The sequence below is a fragment of the Astatotilapia calliptera genome, chromosome 20 (assembly GCF_964374335.1).
Source record: "Astatotilapia calliptera chromosome 20, fAstCal68.1, whole genome shotgun sequence".
NCBI classification, from domain to species: Eukaryota; Metazoa; Chordata; class Actinopteri; order Cichliformes; family Cichlidae; genus Astatotilapia; species Astatotilapia calliptera.
This window is the reverse complement of record NC_137441.1, coordinates 21,868,686-21,891,158: the sequence shown is the minus strand read 5'-3', so window position 1 is coordinate 21,891,158 and position 22,473 is coordinate 21,868,686. Positions and strand designations below refer to the sequence as shown.

At 40.3% G+C, this 22,473-nt stretch overlaps 1 protein-coding gene across 1 annotated transcript in view; it reads right to left on the bottom strand.

Annotated features, from left to right (window-relative positions):
- klhdc8b (kelch domain containing 8B) overlaps positions 1–22,473 on the bottom strand; it is a 264,416-nt gene that overhangs the window by 190,123 nt on the left and 51,820 nt on the right. The window contains exon 2 of the mRNA XM_026154336.2: positions 15,040–16,406. Within this exon, the coding sequence (XP_026010121.1) occupies positions 15,040–15,430 (391 nt within the window). The 5' untranslated portion in view covers positions 15,431–16,406. The remainder of the gene's footprint in view (positions 1–15,039; positions 16,407–22,473) is intronic.

Below are 22,473 nucleotides of genomic sequence, written 5' to 3'. Positions count from 1 at the left end.
GTTGAATTTGCAAAACTAAGTCTTGAGCACAAAGGAAGAAAAAGGCATACTTATTTAATTCAATTCTAAGAATTGGAGGCGACTTCTGTGGTGCATTAATCAGGCAAATTTGGATAAGAACCATATACATACATTGCAGTATTTTTTCTCTAGAGAGAGAGGAGACTTTCTTGGGATTTTGTTTTTAACTGACTTCACATCTCTTTTTTCCTTAAAGACCGCTCTCACGCAGCACTTTGAAGCCGTGACAGCGTGCCTTTATCTTCTTCCTTATAGAAACACACTTTATATCAATCAGGAGCTTGACAATCCTGCGGAAACAGTCATTTTTCAGTCAGGCGGATTCCAGGCCCGCTGACAGATAGGCAGTGGATGTTGAGTGAGAGGAGGGCAACGGTCATTAATCACAGACTGAGGAGAAGAGGGAAATTATACTCATCATTGGAGTATGCCACTTTTGAGTCATGCTCCTGCTGCGATTAAAAAAAAAAAAAAGAAGCTCTGCTGTACAGAGGACTGAAAGCGAGATATTTTAATAATAACAATAAAGGGCTGCAGGAAAGTAACGTAAGGAGGGGAGCTCAGAACCAACAAAAGTTGGGGTATGGGAAATCTCTTACATTCATTTTTGGGATTAGGGATGAAAAGAAGGAAAGATAAGACTGTAGGTTCAAGGAAGGAAAACACACACAGACATGCAGTGTTCACTTCATTGAAAGCAGCAAAGGGTGCTGAAATGAAGCACCCAGACAAACACGCCCTCTCTTTCTCTGAAATGCACGCACTATCTGTTGCTAACTTAGAAACACAGAAAATGCACATATGCCCTCTGTCTGTGGCACAAACAGGCATTTACAAATAATCTGCCTGCTCCCTTTGATTGGTCTAAAAACAAACACGGCAGTCACACACTTGTTGCTTAGCAACAGCAATGCTCGGCTGATCAGTCGACTCGGAAACGCAGAGTGAGTCAAGAGGTAGAAAACAGCTAGGGGGCGACACATGAGGGGGGGGGGGGACAAGTGCTGAGAGGACATGAAAAGAGAGTGGAGGATACAAAAGGACATCAAAAGACAGAAAAGCACATGAAAGGATGTGTCCAGAAAGGAGGAGAGAGGATTAGATAAAAGGAGGAGAGGACCAAATTCAAGGAGAAGGGAGAGGAAAGGAGAAGAGAGGAGGCCAAAAAAAGAGAGGGCATGAAAAGGAGAAAGAAGCGGAAATGAAATTAGGAAAGGACACAAAAAGTTTTGTAAAGGGAGGAAAGGATGTGGGGCTGTGCAGCAGTCCAAGACATGTCAATCATCAGACCACCATCTGAAAGACACACACACACACACACAGCCCGAACATCAGAAGGCATCAGCTGAGAGTATCTGGAAGTTGCCTTGAACCACTTCCCAACACATGTTCAACACTCACTGAACTGCTTGTTGGTCTCTCTCACTCTCTTTCAGAGGCTGTCCAAGTCCAAGAAAAGATCACAGTTGTATTTATCAATCCAGCAATACTTCATGATCTACACTGAATGTGAACTCCAGTCCAGCCAAGAAAGGCCAGTTTAGTACCTCCTCATCATTACTGGTGTTTTCTGCCTTGCTACATGCAGTGATGGACGCACAGCCAATCTGTTGGAGCCAGAATTCTGGCTGGGTTGTAGGGGATCAGACACTTATTTCACTCTACGCCATGCCAATCAATTTATAGCTTCATGTAATGTGTATCTGACTAATACAAGTAAATAAGCTAAACCCTTCCTCACATGTAACCTCGGCTGTTTAACACCTGCTGTTGTGACCAGGCCACAGGCTTGACAAGCATTTAAATGTTTCAGGTAAATTGTTTCCAAAAGACAAATTAGTCTTAGCTGGGTCATCCAGGAATATTAGCAATCAACATTTCATTATCTCTTTACAAGGACAACACAACCCCTTTAAGCAGCCAGCCTTGGGGATGAAATGTTTTTTTGTGTTAGCCCCTCTATTTAGCCCCGCTAAATAAAAGACTAGTCTCAGTGGAGCATTTAGAAGTACAATGAGCTGACTCTCTGCTCATGGCACTTTGTATTTTGGTTCCACAATGGGCCTGAAGGACAGCCTAGCTGCTTGTTGTTATCTACCATTCCTGCTGTAATGTGTGTTCATCTGTTTCTCTTGATATTAAGTCAACTTCTATAATAAATGTATATATACAACATTTTCAAACTCTTGACGTGCCTCTCTTAAACACTTATTTCTACAATAAATACATTTTTAAAAGATTCGTATTGTCACATGCAAAATGCCTTTAAGATCAAAGAGTGACATATCTAACCTTAAAACTCTTTAATGAGAACTTAAACTGGTCTTTCTGCTGAGTCAGAGAGCAGATAATCTCAGACAGTAGAATAATCCCAAAATCACGGTATAGTAAACAGTACGCCCTGAATATGTGTCTTCATGCACACATTCATGTAATCATATTAGCTCTGACAGCTTGACAGGACCAGTAGGAGGAGGTAAACACTGTAGGCACTTGGAGTGTGGGAGTTCTGCTGGATCAGTGCTGGAACGTTCATGCCATGTAGATGTGATGCGTTTTGTTAGAGTTAATCTCCATCTTTCTAGTGCTCCTGTTTCATGTTTCATGATCTCTCCCACAATGATAAACATGCCAAAACACAAGTAAGAGCTGAAAAGTGTCAGCAGCAGCAGTGCTGCTCATATAAAAGAATGCTGTGTGCGGCTTTTTGCATGCCCTGTTAGTCTATCAATAAACAATCTGCTGCTGCTGCTTTTGTACTGAGCAGCATTGAACCAGAAATTATACTGAACTCTCTGGAATGTAATAAATAGCTGTGTTTTATGAGAAATTTCAGATGGATTTGTTCTTTCAGATGAAATTCACAATTTATACCATATTATCTATGCTTTATTTAAAATATATGAGAAAAATAAGTTCAACAGAATTTGTAAGATATAAATTTATAATTTCTGGTCTAATTTCACATCAGAATGTGTTGTACTTATGTTGTACATGAGCACTCTATACTACACCCATATTCTACGCATAAATTTGATCTAACATTCACTCTCCAATGAACACACCAGGAGTAACTTAGGGTTCAGTATCTTACCCAAGAATACTTTGGCATGCAGACCGCAGGGATAGAACCAGCAACCTCTCGATTGACAGGCACCCTCCTTTACCTCCTGAGCCAGAACCACTCCGAGGATGTGGTCCATAACACTAACACAGAGAGACAGACAACCATTCATGCTCACATCAATTTAGAATCACCGATCAACCTAACATGCATGTCTTTGGACAGCAGGAGTACCCTGAGAAAACCCATAAGGTGAACATGAAAGCTCCACACCCTCTATCGCCCTGTCCTGCAAACAGTAAAAAGAAAAACAGAGCCTTGATATGAGTTAATGCTGTGAAAGGGTTTATTTAACCCAAACTCTGATGTGAAAAATTTCCTGAATATCACACAAATTTCTTACATTTTCCCAAATCTAACCAAATTCAATTCAATTCAATTCAATTTTATTTATATAGCGCCAAATCACAACAAAAGTCGCCTCAAGGCGCTTCATAGATACAGAGAAAAACCCAACAATCATATGACCCCCTATGAGCAAGCACTTTGGCGACAGTGGGAAGGAAAAACTCCCTTTTAACAGGAAGAAACCTCCGGCAGAACCAGGCTCAGGGAGGGGCGGCCATCTGCTGCGACCGGTTGGGGTGAGAGAAGGAAGACAGGATAAAGACATGCTGTGGAAGAGAGACAGAGGTTAATAACAGATATGATTCAATGCAGAGAGGTCTATTAATACATAGTGAGTGAGAAAGGTGACTGGAAAGGAAAAACTCAATGCATCATGGGAATCCCCCGGCAGCCTACATCTATTGCAGCATAACAAAGGGAGGATTCAGGGTCACCTGGTCCAGCCCTAACTATATGCTTTAGAAAAAAGGAAAGTTTTAAGCCTAATCTTAAAAGTAGAGATAGTGTCTGTCTCCCGAATCCAAACTGGAAGCTGGTTCCACAGAAGAGGGGCCTGAAAACTGAAGGCTCTCCCTCCCATTCTACTTTTAAATACTCTAGGAACAACAAGTAGGCCTGCAGAGCGAGAGCGGAGCGCTCTAATAGGGTGATATGGTACTACAAGGTCATTAAGATAAGATGGGGCCTGATTATTTAAGACCTTGTATGTGAGGAGCAGGATTTTGAATTCAATTCTGGATTTAACAGGAAGCCAATGAAGGGAAGCCAAAACAGGAGAAATATGCTCTCTCTTTCTAGTCCCTGTCAGGACTCTTGCTGCAGCATTTTGGATTAGCTGAAGGCTTTTCAGTGAGTTTTTTGGACATCCTGATAATAATGAATTACAGTAGTCCAGCCTGGAAGTAATAAATGCATGAACTAGTTTTTCCGCGTCACTCTGAGACAGGATATTTCTAATTTTAGAGATGTTGCGCAAATGGAAGAAAGCAGTCTTACATATTTGTTTAATATGTGCGTTGAAGGACATGTCCTGGTCAAAAATGACTCCAAGGTTCCTCACCGCGTTACTGGAGGCCAAGGTAATGCCATCCAGAGTAAGAATCTGATTAGATACCATATTTCTAAGATTTTCAGGGCCGAGTACAATAACCTCAGTTTTATCTGAATTAAGAAGCAGAAAGTTAGCGGCCATCCAGGTCTTTATGTCTTTAAGACATTCCTGCAGTTTAACTAATTGGTGTGTGTTATCTGGCTTCATGGACAGATAGAGCTGGGTGTCATCTGCATAGCAGTGAAAATGTATGCTATGTCTTCTAATGATACTGCCTAAGGGAAGCATGTATAATGTAAACAGAATTGGTCCTAGCACTGAACCCTGTGGAACTCCATAATTAACCTCAGTGTGTGAAGAGGACTCTCCATTTACATGCACGAATTGGAGTCTATTAGATAGATATGATACAAACCACTGCAGCGCAGTACTTGTAATACCTACAGCATGTTCTAATCGCTCTAATAGGATATTATGATCAACAGTATCGAACGCTGCACTGAGGTCTAGCAGGACAAGCACAGAGATGAGTCCACTGTCAGAGGCCATAAGAAGATCATTTGTAACCTTCACTAAAGCTGTTTCTGTGCTGTGCTGAGCTCTGAAACCTGACTGAAACTCTTCAAATAAACCATTCCTCTGCAGATGATCTGTTAGCTGTTTGACAACTACTCTTTCAAGGATTTTTGATATGAAAGGAAGGTTGGAGATTGGCCTATAATTAGCTAAGACTGCTGGGTCTAGAGATGGCTTTTTGAGTAAAGGTTTAACTACAGCCAGCTTGAAGGCCTGTGGTACATAGCCGATTATTAGAGATAGGTTGATCATATTTAAGATCGAAGAATTAATTAATGGCAGGACTTCTTTGAGCAGTTTTGTAGGAATGGGGTCTAAAAGACACGTTGATGGTTTGGAGGAAGTAATTATTGAAGTTAACTCAGAAAGATCAATTGGAGAAAAAGAGTCTAACTTAATATCAATGGTACTAAGAGTAGCTGTAGATAATATTACATCTGTGGGATGATTATTGGTAATTTTTTCTCTAATGATAAAAATTTTATTTGTGAAGAAGTTCATGAAGTCATTACTAGTTAACGTTAAAGGGATGGTTGGCTCAAAAGAGCTCTGACTTTTTGTCAGCCTGGCTACAGTGCTGAAGAGAAACCTAGGGTTGTTCTTATTTTCTTCAATCAGTGATGAATAGTAAGATGTTCTGGCTTTGCGGAGGGCTTTCTTATAAAGCAGCAAACTATTTCTCCAGGCTAAATGATGATCCTCTAGATTTGTGACACGCCATTTCCTCTCCAGATTACGAGTCATCTGCTTTAGGGTACGTGTTTCAGAATTATACCACGGAGTCAGGTACTTCTGATTTGAGGCCTTAGTTTTCACAGGAGCTACAGTATCCAGAGTCGTACGTAGTGAGGAGGTGAAATTATTAACAAGATAATCGACCTCTGTTGGGGTAGCGTTCAGATAGCTGCTTTGCTCTGTGTTGGTACAGGGCATTGGAGATGATAACAGTGGGTGGATTATATTCTTAAACTTAGTTACAGTGCTTTCAGAAAGACATCTACTTTGATAAAGTCTACTCTTCACCGCTGTGTAATCAATTATTGTAAAAGTAAATGTTATCAGGAAATGATCAGACAGGAGAGGGTTTTCAGGAAACACTGTTAAATGTTCAGGTTCGATGCCATATGTTAAAACAAGATCTAGAGTGTGATTAAAGTGGTGGGTGGGTTCTTTTACATTTTGAGAGAAACCAATTGAGTCTAATAACAGATTAAATGCCATGTTGAGGCTGTCATTTTTAGCATCTACATGGATGTTAAAATCACCCACAATAATTATTTTATCTGAGCTCAGAACTAAATCAGATAAAAGGTCTGAGAAATCAGACAGAAACTCTGTGTAAGGCCCAGGTGGACGATAGATGATAACAAGTAAGACTGGTTTCTGAGTTTCACTGCTGGGGTGGACAATGTTAAGCATCAGGCTTTCAAATGAATTAAAAGTCTGTCTTGGTCTTTCATTAATTAATAGGCTGGTGTGAAAAATTGCTGCCACACCGCCCCCTCGGCCTGTGCTTCGAGATTTCTGGTAGTTAGAATGGCTCGGGGGTGTTGATTCATTTAAACTAACATAATCATCCTGCTGCAACCAGGTTTCTGTAAGGCAGAGTAAATCAATTTGTTGATCAATTATTAAGTCATGTACTAACAGAGACTTGGAGGAGAGAGACCTAATATTTAATAATCCACATTTCACTGTTTTACTCTTTGGTTCAGATGTGGATACTTTATTGTTCTTTCTTTGTGATTGTTTATGTTTAAGTTGTTTGTTGCTGGTTTTTAGTTTGTTTTTTGTCTGTTTGGGAGCTGACACAGTCTCTATGGAGATGGGTTTTTGGGGGGGTAGCAGGAGGAGAGAAGCTGCAGAGAAGCGTGTAAGACTGCAACTCTGCTTCCTGGTCCCAACTCTGGATAGTCATATTTTGGGGGGTTTAATAAATTTGTCCATATTTCTAGAAATGAGAGCTGCTCCATCCAAAGTGGGATGGATGCCGTCTCTCCTAACAAGACCAGGTTTCCTCCAGAAGGTTTGCCAATTATCTATGAAGCCCACATCGTTTCTGGGACACCACTCAGACAGCCAGCAATTTAAGGAGAACATGCGGCTAAACATGTCACTCCTGGTCTGATTGGGGAGGGGACCAGAGAAAACTACAGAGTCCGACATTGTTTTGGCAAAGTTGCACACCGATTCAATATTGATTTTAGTGACCTCCGATTGGCGTAACCGGGTGTCATTACTGCCGACGTGAATTATGATTTTACTGAATTTACGTTTACCCTTAGCCAGCAGTTTTAAATTTCCTTCAATGTCGCCTGCTCTGGCCCCTGGAAGACAATTGACTATGGTTGCCGGTGTCTCTAGCTTCACATGTCTGAGAACAGAATCGCCAATTACCAGAGTTTGACCCCCGGCGGGTGTGTCGCCGAGTGGGGAAAAATCTCCAACCTTCCTTTCAAAAGAAGCATTTGCAACAAAAGTAACAGAAAACATATGAAAGCCTAACATAGCAAATGAACAGACTAAATCTAACACTGAACAAAGAGCAAAAATAATGGCAAAAATCTATTCATATGACGCCGTCAATAAAGGTCTACAGAAAAGAACAAAAAAGGCTTTTTAGAATTTTAGAGCCTTCGGTGAGGTTAATACATGTTTTTGACAAAGTAGCTTTTACACATTTCACTGTGAGACTAGATTCTTACTGCATTCATGGCTGTGTGAGGAGGTAAACGTGTGTCCCTTGGTGCTACTTCCCAGCTGTAGCCAGAACATTGTACCTTGGATACTAACCTTCATCGCCTTATGGTTATTATTTAAATGAAGTAAGAAAATTTAAAGACCACTGCCTCTCATCACTCTAGACTTCCATCAGGCTCACCTCATATCTCATTTAAATTCTGCATCCCTGAAAGAAAGATCCTACAACAGTTTCACAACAAAAGTTTGCCTCAAAATGTGAATTCTGCCTGTTATGGTATCAGTAGCACTTTAAGAATTCGTACAGGGAACTGCATAGTTTAGAGTATATCACAGTACCAACCAGAATACAGCAGTCAGGATGCTACACATGCAGGAGTATGCACATATACACAGCATTTGTATTCAGTGTTGGCCATTTGTAACACAAATGACAAACAGCTACAGCTGAGCAATGAATCAAAAATGAATCAAAACCAACATTAGACATTGCTTTTATTTTCATTTCACCAAAAGACGAGAGTGATGGTGAAATGCAACTGAGACAACTGCAATTTGCTGCTAACACAGCTCGGTACACATCTGCACAGACAGCATGCTAATGTGAAACTAGCCAAAAACCCAGAATGACATTATGGGTGAATGCATGTGGACTCCACCCCAGCAGCCAGAACCTCATATCCAACAGGTAACAAAAGCAATGACTCCGTCATGGTCCTGGGTCTGGGGATGCTTATGCGTTTCTGGTTTATGAATATTCTTTGATTTTTTTCATGGTGTAGTCATTTGTATTTCAAGTTTTCCTAGTTACTATCTGCTTATATTTTGTAGTTTCTAATCTTTAAGTTTTGTTACTGTACCTCTTCTCTATTCCACATTTCATGTCTAGTCTCCCTTGTCTTCATGTTCGTTTTGTGTGTCTGTTTTCTCGTTCCTTTCTGTTTGTTCCCATGTCGGTTTCTTCCCCGGTCCCTGTGTCAAGTCCACGTCTTAGAGTTTGTCTCCTGTTTCATGTTTTATTTTGATAGTCCCTTGTCCTGTGTTCAAAGTGTTCAAATTGTGTCTTATTAGTTCCAGCTGTGTTTCCCTCCTGTTTCCCATCCCCTCGTTATCCTTGGCTTATTTAGTCCTCTGTCTTCCTCTGCCTATTGTTGGATGGTCTGCTCATCTCCTTTCGTGTTTCCAAGTCCCAGGTGTTTCATGTTTCAGGTTATGTCTTGTCGTTCCACGTACTTAGTGTTTAGTAGTTTTCACTAACTAAGAGTAAAGAGAAAATAATGTAATGTATAATAGCTACTTTTTTGTGTAACTGTCCAACAAAGGTTTTAACAACCAAAGTAATAACACTAATCTGTGACATCACTTGGGGCAAATCATTATCCTAATACACACACCAACTTAGTCCTAAGCTTTTTCAGTGTCAAGATTTACCTGTGGTGCTATTTATTATCCCTTTTTCTACTAGTAAAAACCCACCCTATGGTTTTTGCCAGGCCTGCATCAGACTACAGTTAGAGTTGAGAAGACAACAACAAAAAGCAACTTCCAGGAAAAGATGAAATGTCAACAGCCCCATCCTACATGTTTACAGCCCATTTCATCGGCAGCTATATTCGTTGATTCCTTTACATATGCTTTCTGTTTTTGTAACTGTTGATCAGCCTCTAAATAATAAGCCTAAATAGCTTAATTACTACTGAACTAATAGTAAACGTGATTTGCACAGTGTTTAAAACTACACATTTACACAGTCAATTAAAGAGGAAAGAGCACTACTTTTGACATTTTGCTACAGGTCAGAGATAGTCTAAAGAGGTCGGAAAGAAAATCATCTGGACTTCTTTAAGTTCCTTGAAGATGTTTCATCTGAGAAGCTTCTTCAGTTCTAAGAGCAAATGGTGGAGAGTCCCAGATTTTTAAGCCCTATGGGAGTGTCCCCAAGAGGGTCATGGACCCCCTATTGATCCTCTACCTAATCACACAAGCCAAGGTGTCATTACGGGTGTAGGTCACAATCAGCCAAGGTTTCGAGTGAACCCACTGTGAAACCTAGCCCCACCCTATCATGTGATTTACTGAGGTCAAAAGGCCCAGGATGTGAGTGGGCGTTTAGGTGTCTGGGAAGGGATCTCAAAACTGGATTATAGATGGCAGGCAGTTGGTGTCGTAAGCCCCCGCCTCTGTTCAAAGATGGTTGTTCACAGTCTTCTTTCAAACCATCTGTCTTCTCTGTCCAAAATGTGAACACTGGCGTCCTCTTTGTCCTTTAGGTGCAGATGGACAGCCGAGTCTTGTCCAGTCGAGGTGGCTCTTCTATGTTGTGCCATGAGTTTATGAATAGGGGGTACACTCCCATAAGGCTTAAAGTCTGGGACTCTCCACCAGTTGCTCTTAGAACTGAAAAAGCTTCTCGGATGAGAGGTCAAACGTCTGCAAGGAACTTAAAGAAGTCCAGACGCTTTCCAATCTCTTTAGAATGCCTGAATGACTGAGAACCTTCACAGAGATACAGATCAGAGAGTTTGACCCTCACATGAATATCAGTAACTGTGAGCATAGAAATTGAGATGGAAAACACTGAAAAGGCATGGTAAGACTTTACCTCGTAAAAATAAACGACACCCGCTGTTTGCAGTGACTACTTGTGGACTTTTATTTTGGTTTTGGTTCTTTGGATATAAATTCAAATCTTTCAAAAGATTCCCCTCTCCCTGCCAGTCATGTTCATTTTTCTCCTTCAGTTAATGGCAAAGATAGCAATGAAAACTTGGCAGTTGTTAAACCTTCTGATGACCGTATGTGTCACATGCACATGAACATACAAACATGAACATGCAAACATTCACTTTGCGTGTGTAAAAAGGCCGGACGCTCATAAACTGGCCTCAATCCCACAGTTTCTATATACAAATACAGAGAAAAAGAAACGTCACTTTATATTTGAAGAAAATAATTTAATTAATCACTATATAGATGTTACGAATCTTGGTACGCTTGGTAATTATCAAGAAAATTAAAGAAGTCCAGACGCTTTTCTTTCCAAGCTCCTTAGACTATGATGACCTGGATGACTGAGAGCCTTCACAGACACGCTTGGTAAAGTTCATGAAGATTGAAGCTGTCGTCTTAGAGGAGTTTGGGAACAAACACAAAGACATGAATACACTACGCTGCTATCATGATGGTAAGGAAAACGATAATAATGATAGAAGACTGGAAATAGTGCATGAAAAAAATGATAGAAAACTATAAGTTGCACTCCTTTGTATTTTTTCCTTCCTACTTCCTTCCACACTGCACTGCAGTTTCTCTGGAAACTACGAGCCTGGAAACATGAGCATCCATGCTGTTAATGTTAAGCTTTTCTGTAATGGCACTTTTTCTCTAATGGTTAAACTGGTTTCCGCACTCAAAGCATGTTCCTGCTTGAGTTCGCTGCTGGCTGGGTAAACATAAATATTGAATTTTAACAGATCTGAAACATTGCACTAACGCAAAGAGGCTAAAGCTAAAGCTGTATCCAGAGCAGAGAGCCAGCCACAAGCCAGCAGCCTTGATAAGAGCTAAAGGATCAAAGCAGTTATGGGGAAAATTAATAAGATGGGTGAAAAAATGTATTGAATTTAAAAATGTATTGGAAAATGGTGTAATATCTCAAATACCTGACATTTGTTTTGTTATATATAAATATGTTCCACTTGCTTTTGTTTGGTAAGATCAAATCTATCACACAAAGGTGGATGTACAGCAACCTTTTCAATGAATTATTGGCACCTCTTTATTTTCAGTTGTTTTACTGAAATAAGTAACAATTTGGGGAAATTTATAAGGTTTGATTTCTTTTAATTATTATTATGAAAATAAAGATTGAGGGTTGAAGAAAAGTTGATTTTGCTTTTCATATGCTGTTAGTTGTACTTGGATAGAAAACTGGAGTTGACAAAAAATCCCTATCACTAGCTTACACTGTAATCGGTGCATCTGCAGTATATTTATATATATATATATTTTTTTCTCATACACCATTTAAAACCACTGGGACTAAAACTGAAAGAACAACACTGACATTGTCTTATCACAAGAATAACTTCATTTAGGCGTCACATTAACTTCACAGTATACACTACTGTAATTTTAGTCAGATCTTCTGGTGTCTTGGTAATGGGGCTTTGACATGGCTACTGATAAATCTATTAACAGACACAGTCATTTTTCTATATTGCTTTTAATGAATGCAGCCCTTTTGATATATGATATATGATATATGGTACATTATACAGCACTTTTCCCATCAGACTCATTCACACATCACCACTTTGGATGCATCTATTCTTGCTTGTGTGGAATTCAGCCTATATTATGTATTACAGTTGGTGCTTCATTTAAAAAGCAGCTTTTGTATTTCTAGCCAGTCGGGTTATTTGAAAAGTGCCCCTAGCTGACTTGACGCCCCGGAAAAAAGTCGTAAAATATGCTCTCGATTCTATACATTTTAAATGACTGCAGCTAAACTTAGCACAAAGCATAATGTCATTATCAATAGTTGATGATGCACATAGAAAACATGGATATAAAGTAGATATATTCATTGTTTTCATGCAAGACAGAACTGTTAGTGTTAGAGTATGTTTAGAAAAAAAGTAACATCAGGCAGTTATTCAAAGATGCTAAAACTTCAAAACATGAAATCTCCCACACACCAAATATGTGTAGATTAAAACTAGATTATTACCGGTGTTAAGTCCTACACCCAAGAGTTCTGCCATTCAGTTAATAGCAAGGAAATTTAGTAGAGTCCAATTCCCTCCAAACACTTTAGATAAAAAGAATCACTGATCCAAAAGCAGAATGTTTGACAGTGTTTCTAATACATCTCTCTGCATATTTCACAAAATTACTGCATCATAGCTGCACAATGTTTCATCATAATATACCCATAATACTAAACCATGTAAAGTTTTAATATTCATTTGATAACACATTCCAAAAACAAGCTACAAGGATCAAACCGATCTGCAGTTCCCTCATCAGCAGCACCTGTGCTCTGTCTCTTGCATATTTAAAACAGTATAAGGCATATATACATGCACATCAGAGAAACATTCCCTTATTCTGTCTCTATTACCTTGAAAGGTCATATTGATTCCTCAGTTTACAAGGCCAGCGCTCAACAGAAAGCAGCCTGAGATGTAAACAAAAGAAACAGCAGGAAGAAGCACTTCAACAAGTGGATGTCTCTTTTATTCTCCTTCTGTTCTCAGTTTTTTTGCTCCGTATTGTAAAAATGTGAATCTCTCTGGACTTTTTGGCTAAAGATATGCACTCCATCTTTTCCCCTTTATTGGAAAGGAGATCAGTTCATTGTCTTGTCTTCTTTCTCCCTCAGCCTCGCTTTCTCACGACTCTCCCTTCCTCCTGCCAACATACACAAACTGATAGCCAGCACACGCCTGGGGAATGAGCATGAAGTCCAGTATGTTTATTCAGTGGAGGCAGACCGCGTGATGATTGCCTCTGCACGAGCTACGTTCGGTGACATTCTGCGTACACGAGGAAGCATGCACACAGTAGACATGAGCGCAGACACCCACAACTAATCTACTGACCATTTACATAATCAGAACTTTGGGCCTGGCCACGTGCAGTATTTACAGAACCTAAACCAAAGCTAAGCACCAACATCACGACTTGTGCGAGCAGCAATCGATCTGAGCACCACTCAGCTTTAATCACAAGAGAAAAACCTCCCACTCAGGAGACACTTTAGCATCTGAAAAGCTTCTACCAAAATGTGATGCTAATTAGTTAACTTCGACACCTCGGAGAATTGAGTTTGTTTCTGCTGTGACTGTTTTAAAGCCTTACAAATACGTCAAAGCAGCTGCATACTCTTCTTCATCAGTTTTTAATGAGCCTATGTAAAGATTTTTTGGAGTCACTGAGGGAGGGCATGCAAAATCAAACACAAGCAGAGGAATGCTCTGCAATAAGGTAAACCTGTCAAACAAAGACTGGACACGCTATCTCTATGATCTAGCTTTTTTCAGCTCTGGTGAAATGCTGACTAACTTGGCTTTGTGTATCTGCTGATACAAAGCATTGTATCAGCAGATCAGCATTGTAAAAAACAATGAGAGTAAATGAAAAATAAAAATTAATGTCATCACTTGCCTTTTGTTGCATTTTTCTCATTTCAGCTAAGTGTGGGAGTCTTTACTGTGTGCTGTGCTGCTGTTATTTCTGCTCATGCTAGTTTCTCCTCTCCCTGCTCTCACTGTGAGTGCAGCTCCTCACACAAAGGCAATGTGCGTGGGAAACGGAATTGACCAGCAACAAGTGAAGTGAAAGAGTAGTTATTTTGTTGATGGCAATAAATCTAACTAAAAGCCAATAAATCAAGCGCCCCAGGAAGTATTACATCACACATAATAACACAAGAGAGAAGAGCCAAGGAGAAGTGGACTGGTTTTTATATGGTGCTTTACAAAACATGCCTCATCACACAAGCACTTGTTTCTAAACCTAAATGCTTTTCAAAATTCACCATCTGATAGATGCATCAGAGGGCAACTTGTGGTTCAGTACTTTGCCCAAAAGTACACCACCATGCAGACGAAAGTAACAAGGAATCAAACCACCAACCTTCTGATTAGTAGATGACCTAAAACCTGAGATACAGCCACCCAAACCCACATGCAATGTGTCATCTTTAAGCTTTTCATGTGTATCAGCTCACTAAACCCCATTTGGTGGATAAATCAAAAACACTGACCAACATACATAGAACACCTCTTTCCTGCTAGCAAACAGGAAAGCTAATATAGCTAACATGTGGCAAAAAAAGAGAAAAATACATTGAAATTAACAGACTGGCTGCCTGTCACCTTTATGCTTTCTGGGACATCCTTACTAGATGGCACATCAGTGATCATACACATGAAACAATCCAGTCATTGGATGAATGGAAGTAGTATATGGAAAGAGGTAAAACTTGAAAATGTAAAATTAAAAGGATTGCCCATCCTACAAATATTTACCTGTAACCTCATCAAAGCTGCAGTAAACCAATAACAAGTACATCTTTAACTAAACTGGTTACAAACACTAAGCCATGATTGGACACTGCTCTTTGAGATCAGCAGATTTAAGTTTCAAAGTGAGAAAACTGTGACAACAATATCACAAAGCAGAGCAGCGCAGGTGGATTACGCTTTCTTACCTTTCTCCACTGTGGTGACTCCCATGGATGGCTGACCCAGACTCGCCTTTGTCTCCCATTTGCCCTCATCGGGGTGGTACATTTCCACAGAGGCCAGAGGGGTCTGCTGCTGATTCATTCCCCCAAGCACCATAACCTGGCCCCCTAGCACCACAGCTGAGGCCCCCGCCCGCGCAGTAGGCAGTGGAGGCAGTTGGCTCCACGTCTGGCTCTCTACATCCAGGACTTCAACGCTGTCCAGAGGCATGCCGGTCTCACTGCAGCCCCCGAGCACATAGACCAGGCCTTCGTGGTAAACAGGCGTGCAGTAGACGCGGCACTGCGACATGGAAGGGAACTGCTCCCAGTACAGAGACTTGACAGGACTCACCGCCATCTCCTGCACAGGCATGTCTCCAGGGCCGAGCGGAGGGGACGCACCATCACACACACACACCACACCGTAGAGGAGGTAGAGAGAGAGACAAGGAGGGCAAGCAGGAGAGGGCACGCAAAGGTGGAACGCAAGAAGTAGAAACAAGCAGAGTCACAAGCTTGTTTCTGTCTGTCTGAGTGACCACCTAAACTCCTGTGTCCACAGAGAGAGCGAGGATGACATGAGAGAAAAGAAAGATGGATGGGAGGGGGTGAAGAAGACAAGGATGTAGGTCAGTGAAAAGAGTGAAGTGAACAAGGAGAAAGGAGGAAAGCAGCAACGCGAGTCACTCACTCCTCAGCCAGATGTCACGACTCGCTCTCTACTCAAATGTTTTATTCATCCAGCTGTTGGTGTTTTCGAGCAGTGAAGCCATCTGCCCTTCAGTCTCCTTTATTCCTTCCTCTTCCAGCCCTCTTTTCTCCTTCACTGCTTCCTCCTGGGTGTTATTTTGGTTAAAGTTTCAGTCTCAGTATACTCCTGGGTGGGAAATGACATTTGAACAGGGGTTTCTGAGGGCCAAATATTTAATCCCACAATAATCTGAAAGTCAAGGGCTGAGAAATTTAAAAAAGAGAGGGAAAAAATGAAGCAGCGAGACGGGGCTCAAGGGGGAAGAGGGGTGAAAGGATAGTGACCTTTAATAATATGCTGACAATCCAAGAAAAAGCCTTTTTGGCGCCTTCAGTCGAGGGGCAATTATTCAGGGCTACCAGTGCCCCTCAGCTGTAGCTCTGTAGTTCTGTTTGCACCTTTGTGACAGAGCTCACAGCGAAGAAAAAATCCTTGCTCATGAACCAGAGTCTTTAAACAAGACTTTGTCACATTTCAAGAAAGAATGTTTTCTTTTGGTTAAACAAAAATTCCAAATCCTGGTGTCGAGCGCTGAGACTTGTCATCAGACACAAAGTGTGTGCTGAGAAGCTTCCTGGTAGCTTTGGAGAGGCCCAACCTGGAAGAAAAGACAGTGCAGGATTAGACATGCACTTGGTGGTATAAATTAAAAGCTAATATGATGACAAGCTTATAATTACAATATAATTCAGTGAGACCAATGTGAGAGGGAAAATTATCAAAGTACTGCATGGCAGAATGTATTTAAAGCCCTGTTTGTGCTGGTGTAAACAGCATACAGTATGTACAAATAGACAAAATAGAGAATAACAACTATTAACAAACAGCTGGAGTAATGGTAGTATAGTAATTATATGCTACCCATGTAAAGTTGGTAAGACCTGGCTAAAGCGTGCCTCTGGTGAAAGGTTTTAATCTTTCTGTTATTATTAAAGTAAGAAGTAAAATGAAAGAGTTTATTTTTTATTCTCGATCCCATCATGGTCAAGTGATCATGGAAATTTTCCTACTCCAATCTGACTAAACTAAAAACAATCAATTTTTGTTTTGTTTTGCCTGTTTTTAATAGAAAATGCACAATAATTAACAACAGTACTTGGGTCAATCATATAAATGTGCCCAATTCAGCCACGCAGACATATTCCCTGCAATTCCTGACAGTTTGAAGGCATTCATGAATACTATAAGAAAACCAAAGGCACAAAAGCATCTATGCATAGAAAAGAGCGAGAAGTCTATGAATAATAAAACAAAGACATAACCATATATATTATTAAACAAACAGACCACTTATAATGCTTAGAAGCAAAAATAAAAGCACATGAAAGCACCAAAACAGAGAGAGTAAAAGAGTGACTTAAACACTATTTTGGGCTATGACAGCATGTCTGATCATCCAGCAACCACAGTTTGGTTTAGAGAAATGCTAAATCATTTGTATGAGTTCTGGGGGCTTATTAATCTAGCTCTCAAGGAGGACACTAAGGCGTTGGAGAGACATAATCCATTATCTCTTCCCAGGTGGAAGCAAAAAAACACCTTACACAGGAGGTGTCTGGGAAGCATCCTGGTCAAATGCCCAAACCACCCCAACTGGCTCCTTTTTGATGAGAAGTGGTAAAAGCTCTACTCTGAGTCCATCCCATATGAGCGAGCCCCTCACCCCCTCTAGAGCTCCAGCACCCTTCAGTGGAAGCTCATTTCCTTCGCTTTTTCCCACAGTACCTAAAATTGTAATCTTTTGAACACCAGTCACAGTCTTAGGTTCTTCCTTAATAAATGTGAAGTAAACGTGTACAATTTTTCTATAGAAAGTCTATTTAGTTTGTCACAAGTGTTCTTCAGTGTTAATTTATAAAATATAATCACAGTATTGGTGAAACAAATTGCAATTATTGTCCTTCAAATCCTTCAGCCCCATTTATTCTACTCTGTATTTATCCCAGTCAGCTCATCCTGCATTTATCTGCCTTCCAGCAGCTCACTTGCAATGCAACGCCACCAACAACCAGCAGCAGGACTGCAGTACATGCAAATAGGACAATTACTGCTGCTGATTGAGTTACAGGGTTCTGTTACCAAAAGTGGGAATTAGATGCAAATGGATCCAAAATCTGATAAACATTTAATCAATAAAGATTTAAATGTGCAAATGTAACATCTGCTGAATCGTAATTGCTTAGTGCTCCTGACACAAACGTGTGTCAGGGCTGAGTTCAAAGTATAGAGAGTTAGAACAACTAATCCAATCAGATCTCAACATAAGAGCACTGCATTCATATTTCAGTGTATCTTAGAATCACATTCATACTGTTGCCAGCAATGAGAAGCCTGTCTGTGCAATGAGTGTGTGTCTGTGTGTGTCTGTGTGTGTAGACGCAGCAGGAGGCGAGCACACCGTGACCTGAGGTATGACAAGGAAAGCAATGACATTTAGCAGGTGGGAAGAGAGAAAGAAGGCAACCCAACATATAGTGTCGCTCTACTCCACACTTTCTCCTCTGCTGTCCTCATCTTCTAGCTCTATATGTTGACACTGTATTCATAATTAATGATGCATTCTTCCTCGGCTCAATTAGTTGGCCTTTAGCTGACCTTTAGGTCAAGTGAGAAGGAAAGGGAAATGAGGTGAGTGCGTGTCCATACTTGTATGTATGTGTGCATGCATTTGCATAGAACAGCTATGTAAATATCTTTGTGTCTGCATCAAGCAAGACAAAGTTATCATGTAAAAGTTTAGTTTCACCACGCTACCTGAATACTGGGTATTCAGTTGTGAAACAGCTTTCTGCTATACACAGCGCTCATTTTTTATTTAGCTAATATATGTTACACTGCCACTGATGTCATGAGAAATGCTTTCCATCTTATTAATAAAAAGAAGCACAAAAGGACAGATACAGCACGTGTAGTTTTCACAAACCAGCCATCACAAACGGGAGATGCACACAAATGCCAATTAGAAAAATGCTTATTTTAAATTAAAGAGAACTTTAACCAATCATGGCATGCGTGGTCAGGACTGTCAGTGGTGTGAGTCAGTTATTATGGAGATGCTGCTCAGTACAACAAAATAGGTCAAGGAATAACCAAAATCCAGAATGATGTCTCAGGGAAACAAGTAAAATATTATTATAGGGTCTGCCTTACAATATAAAGCTCCTTGAGGCGACTGTTGTTGTGATTTACTGAATTGAACTGAATGAAGGTTTTTGTAAAGCACACTATACTCAGATATTACCAGTGTTGTTGATTGGAAAAAAGCCACAACTCATTTCCAATGCTGCAGAAGGGTTACACAGACTCGCTGAAAGAAAGGTGAGCTGTAGTGGGTCATCTCACCTCTGTGATGGTTTGTGTTGGCATTTCAGCCAATGGTGTCAACATTGATGGAATTATGTACAAAGAAAAGCACCGTCAGATTTTGATCCATCATTCAATTTTTCCAGATGACAGTTAACTCAAAAATACTGGCAACTGAATAAAGACTACCTGGAGAGAAAAAACACACAATAGAACACTATCGGCTCTACAGAGCCGGGTGTGAACATTATTGAAGCATTGTGGGATCATCCTGACAGAGAATGGATCAAAAAGTAGACAACATCCAAAGAAGAGCTTTGAATGTCCTTCAAAAAGCCTGGAGAAGTACTACTCAAAGAAATTACAAAAAAGCTTTTTTACCCTCTGTACTCTTGCCTTTTAGCAAAATGACTGATATGGTGATGATCAGATTTTATGAAGGTGTTTCTAAACATGAAGAGTTTAAATTGATGAAGTTATACAAGCAAACAGTTCAAGGAGCTGGCATAAAGAAGTTTCAGAAAAAAAGGGTTGTTAATTCTACTCTTGGTATAAACTGCAAGCTAATGGCTAAGTGTAAGGAAAAGACATGAGACTGAATGTGGCTCACCATCCAGCACTTAAAAATCCCCACTGTCTATGTATATATTATCTATAGTGATAAACACATACCTGTGATGCTGCCAAATATGAGACTGTCAGATGTGGGATTTGCAGTCATGTCTGGCACCATCATGGGTTGTGTACAGTTAGAAGTCATTGGAAATAAAGGCACATGCCTAGTGCCTAATAAAGATGGAGTCTGACATCGGTGTTAGGGATCCAGTGATAAAAGAAACCCCATCGAATTCTGCTGACCCTGAACTCGAAGAAACCGATGTGAACCCCTGGCCGTATTTAAGGGACCATTTCGGCTTCAAGTCCAAGAAAGGCAACAGCTTTATTATGCAGTGTAAGCTGTGTTTGCCCAGAGAGACCGAGTTAGCAGCTTTTAAAAATTCCACATCAAACCTGCGCAAGCATGTAGAGGTAAGTTAAATAAAACTTGTACCGTTATGGTAGGAAAAAGGCTATGCTCAAATTAATCACATTAAGTCGAGACATCTGTGAAGAACACAGCTAACGTTGGTTGGTACTAGCAACTTACTGTGATCGGGCACGTTGTTGTCCAACTTACTTTTTTTTTACTGGGTTGGTAAATTGCCAAAAGAAAACGTGTTTACTTACGTTTTTCCTGTTTGTTAATAATAATAACTTATTTTAAAAAATAGTTAAATTAAAGACAGAAGTGGCTACTTTCTTACTTAACCCACATATGTTCACTGTTCACACTGCAGGCAAAACAATAACAGAGCGCTCACTTGCCTTAGATTAGTCAAAGACAGCTGACTTTTGTTACTTGTTAATTAACACTTGCAACCTCTGTTACTGTCAAATAAAATAAAAAAAATACGAGGTATAATGGTATAATTTACCAGCGGTAGCTATGTATTAGGGACTTATCGGGGAAAATATTTTATGTAAAATTTGGTGTGTTTAATGAAAACAAAATTGATTTATATGCTGATTGTTTAAAAATTTGTTAACAGAGAAAACATCCATCCAAGCTGAAGGCCTTCAGTGACTTTATAGCGACGCGGAAGCGAGCCCTGGAGCAACCAGAACCCCCAAGAAAGCACGCAAAAATCAGTGATGTGATGGCATTGGGTGCAAACAGACGAGTATCACAGGCAAAGGTTGACAAGCTCATGATTAATTTCATTTGTGAAGGTCTTCATCCATTTACTGTGGTTGAACAACCTTCTTTTAAAGAACTTTTGTTGGCACTGAATCCTCAATGCAAAGTCATTTCCAGACCCACTCTCAGGACCACAATAGAGGGAGCTGCCAATCAGATGAAAAAAACTTTGATGTTGCACCTCAGTAAAGTAAGCCATGTTGCCACCACTACAGATTGTTGGACAGCACACCAGCAAAGTTTCATAGGAGTCACCGCTCATTGGATAGATGAGGAAACCTTGGAGAGGAGATCTGCTGCCTTCCTTGCCAGAGGTTGAAAGGGTCCCACACCTTTGATGTCCTAGCTGGTGCCCTTGATGGCATTCATTGTTAATACAGAATAAGGGGGAAAGTAGTAAGAACGAGAACAGACAGTGGCTCGAACTTTATTAAAGTATTCAGTGTGTTTGGTGAACAAAGTCAGCCTGAGGAAGCGGAGTCAGAGTCAGATCAAGACTCTTCTGAAGAGACCAAAGCAGACTACCTGGACACATTCACCATCCTGGAGCAAGATGGCGGTCTTGAGTACCAGCTTCCACCACATCAAAGGTATACATGCCACCTTTTAAATTTAGTAAGTAGGTAAGTAAAATTTTATTTATATAGCACATTTCTAGATAAAAGATCACAAAGTGCTTTACAAGGTATAAAACAAAAACAGTCAAAAGTTAACAAAATGCAATTTTAAAAAGATGTGTTTTTAGCTGTTTTTCAAAAGTAATCACTGAGTCTGCAGATCTCAAGTTCTGAGGAAGAGAATTCCACAGTCTGGCGGCCACAGTAGCAAAAGCTCTATCACCCTTGGTTTTCAGTCTTGTATACTGAATAACAAGTAGGCCCTGGTCACAAGACCTCAGGGACCTACTAGGGGCATAGGGCTGTAAAAGTTCAATGATGTACGCTGGTGCTTGTTCTTGAAGAGCTTTAAATGTCAGAACCAGAATCATAAAATGGACTCTGAATTCAACGGGGAGCCAGTTCAGCTGTATAAGCAACGGTGTTACATGAGAGTATTTCGATGTTTTTGTCAGAAGCCTTGCTGCAGCATTTTGGACAATCTGCAGACGCTCCAGGGAACTTTTGTTTAGACATGTAAACAGTGAATTACAGTAGTCCAATCGTGATGAAATGAATGCATGAATAACAATCTCCAGTTCAGTATGAGATACTATAGGGGTCAATTTAGAAATGTTTCTTAAATGATAGAAGCATGACTGAACCAGAGATTTGACGTGGACATCGAGGGTAAGAGCAGAATCAAACGTTATCTCCAGGGTTCATGATAGAGGATTTCACAAATGTTGAAAGAGGACCAAGAGCATTCATTATGTTAGGTACATGTCTGTCTGGAGCACATACAAGGACTTCAGTCTTTTCTTCATTAAGTTGGAGGAAGTTGTCAGCCATCTAACTTTTGATGGTTTCTAAGCACACATTTAGAATCTGCAGCTTAGAAACATCTTCAGGTTTAAAAGATATATATATAGCTGGATGTCGTCTGCGTAGCAGTGGTAGCGAATGTCCTCAAAGGGGCTCAAAATATGCTGGAGAGGAAGTAGATATATTAAAAACAATAAGGGCCC